A 7,662-nucleotide genomic window follows, 5' to 3' on the forward strand; every position below is an offset into this window, starting at 1 on the left:
ACAGTGGGTCCTTTATTCACAGTCTCCAATGAAAACATGTTTCATGGAAAAAGAAAGGGGTTAGTCTAAGAGTTGAGCGCAGGGTTAGGAGAGTCTTCTCTAAGCACAAAGACCCTTAGGGTCTGCTCAGTTTATCTTAACCCCTCAGGAATGCCACAAGGCCACCAAGGCGGTGATGACTGCTCCCAGGGCTGCAGTCAGTAAACCACTACTTTCCCTCTGCCTTGCCTTTCAGTAGATGCTGCCGCCAGTCTGGGGAGGGAGACGCAGAGAGGGGGAGAGAATGAACCAGAACTTATGTTCGTGTTTAATCAGAGGATTTTATTTTTAAATCATGCATTCGGCTCCCCAGTCCTAACTACAGCCAAGCCTTCAACGTGAGTTTGGAACGGTCTCTTAAAATAACATTCTTTTGCGTCTTACACTCTGTTCGTTCCTCCAGCCTCTGCGGCCCATTGTGAAATGCTCCTTCCCAGGAGCCCTTCTTTCTCACATTTGTCTGGAACAAGGAAAGCTGACTTCACAGGCAACAGAAATCACCCCCTTAGACCACTGCAGGGGACACAAAAGGGGGAGCACGATGTTTTAGCATGCTAGATCGTTGCCAGGGCAGCATTTAATTAGTCCTGGGTTACTGCTGCGGGTGGGGGTGCTGGCACCTGGGTAACCTTTGTCATTGTGACCAACAAGCCGTTGGACACCCAAAATGCAATGTTGAACTCTAGTCTCACCCTAGGCTTCTTCAGGAATTTGAGTAAACATCTCTCTCTCTGTCTCCTCCCCCTGTCCCACTTGACACACACACACACACACACAAACATTGTAAACCAGGAAAACAATATTTGTTTATTCATATATAGTATAGTCTTTCAAAGACTTATTCCTCCCACTAAATTATACGCAATGAGAATATCTTAATCTTCCATGTATTCATTTACCTTTCCTTGCCTAGCAGTAAGCATTAAAACATATTACTCGAAACATTTAATAAGACCATTAGTTGACGCATTCTTCCTCTTCCTCCTCCTCATCCCTCTTATTTCCAGCATCCTTCCAGAGATGCAGAATAAACTGCCCCAGAACGGACCCGGCCAGGCGCAGGCAGTAAGAAGAAAAGGGAGTGTAGTTGTTTGGCGGTTTGCTGTGCGGTGTGCTTTCTTTCCCAAAACAAATAAACCCAAAAACGTTACAAGCAAAAACCGCGGGCTCTCTGTCGCCCGTGGCAGTGGAGACAAAGGGGCAGCCTGGCCGTGGGGTCCCGCAGAGGCTGTGCTCTGGAATGCTCGGAGTCGGATTTAATGGGGGGCTGATGGACATGCCCCCAAATGACTCCCGATCCCGGCAGCCAATTCCCTGCTCCCTTCCTGCCTAGGCGTGCCGGGCCCGCTGGGTCCACAGTGCCCTTTAGGGACTGCTTGAGGGCCACTACTGTCAGCGGACAAAAACATCCTTTTTACTCTGGAAAAGAAAAGTGAGATGAATAGGTATCTCTCGGGTGGTCTGAGGGGGCTTTGAGGAAGGAGAGACAGGGACATGACAATGACACACCATTGCATTCCTTTGTTCTTGGACACACACACACACACACACACACAATCACAGTGTGGTTTCAGGATCGGGGTACAAAGAACCCCTCCATCTTAAAGCTGAGCAACGTACAAACCTCGCAGGCACCCCGACCACGCTGGTCTTCCTGCAGAGGATGGCCCCCGTCACAGGTTCAAAGGCAGGGGCGGGGCCGGCCAGGGCGCGCCTGGGGAGACCCCTGAATGGGGGTGGTGTGGCGGACAGGCCTGGCAGGGGCGGAGTGAAGTGGAGTGGAGAAGGCCAGGTATTTGCATTAGAATAGGGAGGCTCCATCGCAGACGGCCAGCACGGACTTCCATAGACTTCCGACAGGGGTCTAGCTACTTGAACTAGAAAAACGCCGCGATTTTCCTCGATGCTAGGATTGCGTCCCCCAAGGGCCGCACAGGCCAGGGGCCAGCGCCTGCGCCAGGGCGCGCGTGGGAGAAACCGCAGCGGGGAGGCTCTGCGGCCCCCGGAACCGCAGTTCCCACGGGCCCAGGCAGCCTCCTGAATGCTGCGGGCCCGCGTGCCAGCGGGCTGCGCGGTTGAGCGGTCAGGTGTCCATGGCTCCCTGTCCAGGCGCAATTGGTGCATTCACACAATTAAGCTATAATTCCACACAACGACAGACTAGACGTTACAGGTCTAGACTTCGTAAGGCAGTTTGCTAGGAGCCTCAAAACAAACAAACAAAACTCAACGTTTTCTTACTGTCCCACAGGCAAAGATCTCTTGTCAAACCTTGCTTTCACTGATGCCAAAGGGAGGAGGGGGCTCGTATGACTTAAATTCAAAGAGCTGAGTTGAAAATCTCCATCAAAAGCCAGTCTCTAAGGGTCACTCTCTCAGGGTGCTCCACGGTGGCTTGTGGATCGTCGGGGGTGGCAGGTGGGGGACGACCTCTGCACACAGGACAAAAACCCCATCACGAGGCCTGAAGGTTTGGGTTAATGTGATTTAAGAGTTATAAAGCGAGTGAAGCACGTGTACCAAGATCTTGCTATTTATTCAGCTGATGAAGAAGCTGTAAGACTTCCCGGTGTCTTAGGTGTGGCAACGCCGATAGTCACGTGTTAATTGGAGAGAGTAGATGGAAGAACGAGCGCTGTAATGGATTGGTGGACGACGGTACGCATGGAAGGATTATCACGGGAGAAACCAGGCAGGTAAACCCTCACTACTTGCTAGCGTCCTCGCGGGAACCCAACAAAGCCGCTTTAAGAAGGGTCTGTACCGAACCTGACCCCTCGCCTCGCTTCTGCTCTGGGGCCCAAAGTACCTCCCTAAGCTGAGACCGGGGCTGCGTCTGCCACGGCACATAACCGGGCAGCTCTGGGCTGGTTGCAGACAACCGTTTTCATTGAGACACATTTTTGTATGAATTAAAAATGAATACAAGAAGTAAGCCAGCCAGCCTCTCACCCAAAGGTTCTCAACCTGTGGGTTGCGACCCCCTTGGGGATCAAACGACCCTCTTACAGGGGTAGCAAAATTACAGTTATGTAGTAGCAACGAAAATAATTTTATGGTTGGGGGGTCACCACAACATGAGGAACTGTATGTAAGGGTCGCGATTAGGAAGGTTGAGAACCACTGCAACCCCAGGTAAGAATAACTGTCAAATGACAAATCAAGTGAATCCTCCACTGGAAGAGACTATTCATGAATACCAGCTTACATCTGTTGTGTTTCATGTCCCACATCTTCACATCTATGGGTTCATCTGATCCCTATGGAAATTCTGTAACCTTCCCTATCTAACCTGTGAGTACTCTGTAGAGGACTAGCCCCCACCCCACCCCTGCCCCAACTTCTGGTCATCCCTTCTTTACAAAGGAGATGTTGATGCAAAGAACAGGTAACTTGCCTATGATCATACAGCAAATAAATGGCAGAGCTAGGATGACAAGGGAGGTAATTTGGTTCCAGAGTCTACATTCTTGATTATTATGCTATGCTGGTGGTAGGGAGTTTGTTATCAACCAATAACTACGTATGTATACATATTTAAATAAGCAGACAGAAATGACAAAAGGATGGGGGAGAAAAAACTATGATCAATTTTCTGTCTGACGTCCCTTGTGTGAGGAATAAATTCTGTTTTTAAGTGATATAAACTACCAATAATCACAAGGTACTACCTTAACTCCCACAGCTACTCTCTATTTTTTAGATGTAGGTGGATCAAAGTTAAATTAGGGAAAGAAGACAAAAAGTTTTGGTGAGCGACAAATTCTAAACAGACTTACTCTTGTAGTGAGAATTATTAAAGTGATTAAGATACACTTCATGAGGGCGCAAAAAAAAATAGCTTGATGTTTAAGGTTAAAAAATGATACACAATTAAAAAAACCAAACTTACACATATAAAATAAAGATTCTATTATTGTGCTTGAATTCACAAATGTAAGAAAATAAATGATGAGGTATTGGTCTACTGTGTTCTAGACTGTATTTATTTTGCTGTGGAGACTGGCCACAGCAGAACACACATCAGGTGAAGGGTTTCTCTGCATAGAATCTCGCGTCACTGGCCGCACTCTTCAAGTTGTGTGATCGTTCTCACTGTCCTTTCCAGAGTGGTTTCTCCCTCAACAATGCCAACTCACTAAAGGCTCCTATCTCATCTTTCCCGTTGTTGTTGCCAGTTTGATTCCATAGAGATGCCTCTTAAACGTCCACCAGGCTCAAGGGAGACCTATTTTACTAGTTAAAAACAATTGTGTGGTTTCAAAGAAAACTTAAGGGGCTATTGTTGGCTTCAGGTTTAAAGATCATCTCAGAGCAATCATTTCGGGCCTCCTTCAGCCTTCCTGCTTCTAGAGTCTGGAGTCCAAGGGGACATGGCATTCTGTTCTATAGCTTCTCTCTTTACTTAGGCGCTATGGGCTTTTTCATCCCAGTGTCCAGTAAGGTAGCTGGGTACTCTCTGGGTCTTTTGGTTTCATAGAGAAGGAAGCAGTTGTTCATGGAGACAACTGGCCACTCATTCCATGCCTTTCTCCTATCCTGAGTGGATGGCAGCTTGTAGCAAGCTATCAAGACCCGAGGCACTACCCAAGAACGAGGAGGTAGAACTGAAGCACTAATCCCATAATATGGCAAATTAACTGTGCTGTCCCTTGAAGCCATGATCCCACCCTCCAAGCCAAGGAATCAAATCCCACAAGTTGCCTGCTTGTACATAAGTAGCCTCAGCAGCTTATTTTTCTCTCTTTCTCTCTCTGCAGCAGTTGTTGAAAATATATCACACAACTTTGGCCATTTCAACTTTTTGTACACAGGTATACAACTTATTCACATCAATTATAATACCCAGCTGTGCAACCCTACTTTTAATCAATGCAATTGCCCATCACCATTAACCATCCGTTATCCCTTTTCTTCCTGCCCTGGTAACCACTGATAAAGTTGTTTGGTTTTTGTGTTTTTGGGGGGTCTTTTTATATAAGTGAGGTCATACAATGTTTGTCTTTTTGTGGTTGGCTTATTTCATTTTTTATACTGTATCCAGGCACCATCCATGCTATAGTATGGGTCAAAATTTCATTTCTCCTACTGGTTCATAATGTTCCATTGTGCCCATGGGCCACATTTCTTTTACCTCTTCATCTGTTGATGGGCATTTGAGTTATTTCCATCTCTGGCTAATGTGAATAGTGCTACAATAACACTGTTGAACATAGTTCTCGAGTCTCGGCTTTCAAGCCTGGGGGCGGTGACCTGGAAGGGGAGCTGCCGGCTCACAGAGTAGTTCTCCTTTGAGTTTTCTGAGGACCCTCCACACTGTCTTCCACCTTGGCTGCACCATGCTGCATTCCCATCAGCAAGGGATAAAGCTCTCCATTTCCCCTCATCAAGATCTCTTACTTTTGCTTTGTTTGCTGTGGTTGCTGTTGTTTAAAATCGTATCCATTCTAGTGAGAGTGAAATAGTGTATTGTTGTGGTTCTGATTAGCTCGGCTAATGATACTGAGCATCTTTTTCTATGCTTGGTGGTCTTCTTTGGTGAAATGTCCATTTAAGTCATTTGCCCATGTTATGATTAGACTGTGTCTCTTGGTTGTTAGATTGTGAAAATATTGCTCTAATTTGAAAATATTTGAAAGATAAATTTTTACATAAGGAAAAGAGTGAGGAGTGTTGAAGTAAAGAAAAGATTAGCCTTTTCTCTCAGGACAACTAGGTTCATTTGAACCTTGCTTTGATTGGCCAGAAAGGACTTTCCACAGGATGACTGCCTAGGGCAGTGGTTCTCAACCTTCCTCATGCCTCAACCCTTTAATACAGTTCCTCATGTTGTGGCGACCCCCTCCCCAACCACAAAATTATTGTCTTTGTTACTTTGTAACTGTAACTTTGCTAGTGTTATGAATGGGCGACCCCTGTGAAAGGGTTGTTCAACCCCCACAGGGTCATGACCCACAGGTTGAGAACTGCTGTCCTAGGGTAATCAGCTACAAACAGAGATGTGTGGTGAAGAATCTGCAAGACAATCTATAGGCATCAGGTTCAAGACAGGAAGGAAGATGGCCCCAGATGTCTTCACTTCCAATGAACTAGAGTGTGCTGGAGCTCAACCAGGCTTAGAGATTCTGGGGCTCACATTCTCAGGAACCAAAGGGCAGGCCCACAATCTCACCATTCATGTTGCTCCCCACCCCCACCTTGTACAAATGAAACACTCATCTTACATATTCTTGCTCAAAGAGTATTTGTGCAAAATGACTAAACCTTTCAGAATAACCATGAATGGAGCCAGCAAGCATGGAGAAATAGCTAAATGAAATCTCCAAACTACATTTAAAAACTCATGAATGGGAGCAAGTTTGTACCAGGGGGACACATCTGGTTGTGCCACTTGGACAACCTCTGTTAGTGACAACTTGAGACTATCACCAGTATTTAATAAACCATCTCCGATTCTTTAAAACAACTACAAAATGATACCATGACCAACATGAATGTAAAACAGCTGTAAGAACAGCCTCATCCTAATCTACTTGTATTAGGAAAGATAAGGCCTATTTTACGATGGCTCTGGGATCTACTCCCTGAAATAATCAAAACTTGTTTGAAGGTTGGATTGAATTCAAGATGCTACATTTTAAGACACACAGCCAAGTATCTGGGGTACATGTGGTTATGAAATGCCTTCTCCTCCCACCAGAGTACAAGCCTACTGTCAATGCTTGTGCTGGTTTTATTCATCACCATGCCCCACTCCTCTTCAAACAAAACCCACTACCATCAAGTCAATTCTGAATCAGGGTGACCCTATAGGGCAGGTTAGAAGGGTCCCTGTAGGCTTCCAAGACTGTAAATCCTTAAGGAAGTAGAAAGCCTCATCTTTCTCCTCTCTGGCGGTTTTGAACTGCTAACCTTGTGATTTAGTAGCTCGATGCATAATCCAGTACACCACCAGGGCTCCCTTCTTCAAATGGGGCCTGGCATAGTGTAGGTTCTCTTTTACTGCATTTTTTTTTTAACAGACTAAATGAACAAATGACTTTTTAAAGAGGATCCATTTTGTTCCTTGCCTCTAAATTAATTTAGAGTTTTCAAACTCTAGATGCAGTTTCGACAAATTCTCTTTAAGATTACATTTGTAGGCATTGTAAAATGTCTGAGAGCTGGGACGAGTTTTATTAATCTTCACAGGAGCAGATAGCCTCATCTTTCTCCCTAACAGGGACTGGTGGGTTGGAGCCCCTGACCTTGCAGTCCAATATTTGCTCCAAATGGACTTCAGGAAGAAAAAAAAAAGTTTTCTCATAAAACATTTCTGGTTTGATTATTTAAAGCTAAGAGCTTCCCTGGGCCCAATGTGAGCTTTCTGGGACTTCCAATCACCCCAATTTAGTGACTCTGTGTTCCAATATAAAGTCTCCTCTCTTGAAGCACACTTACTTGAAAGTGAATCTGAATCTGACTTGGGTTTTACACATCGTTCTGCCGGGCTGTCTGCTCCCCACACAGGGGCAACCCGGCTTGGCTCTTTCCCAGAGGGAGGCCTGGTCCTCTACAATGCACTGTGGCTGATCAGAGGATCAGTGCTTTCTGGAGTCTGAAAGAATAGTAAGGACGCTATTC

General features: G+C 45.8%; 1 protein-coding gene across 1 annotated transcript in view; it reads right to left on the bottom strand.

Moving 5' to 3' along the window:
- Positions 1-300: 300 nt before the first annotated feature.
- Positions 301-7,662, bottom strand: part of LOC123521131 (microtubule-associated protein 1B-like) — an 18,763-nt gene continuing 11,401 nt past the window's right edge. The window contains exon 3 of the mRNA XM_045285396.1: positions 301-552. Coding sequence (XP_045141331.1) covers positions 545-552 — 8 coding nt within the window. The 3' untranslated portion in view covers positions 301-544. The remainder of the gene's footprint in view (positions 553-7,662) is intronic.

Source organism: Echinops telfairi, unplaced genomic scaffold, assembly GCF_000313985.2.
Source record: "Echinops telfairi isolate 266 unplaced genomic scaffold, ASM31398v2 ScPeMD7_7469;HRSCAF=8507_1, whole genome shotgun sequence".
Lineage (NCBI taxonomy): Eukaryota > Metazoa > Chordata > Mammalia > Afrosoricida > Tenrecidae > Echinops > Echinops telfairi.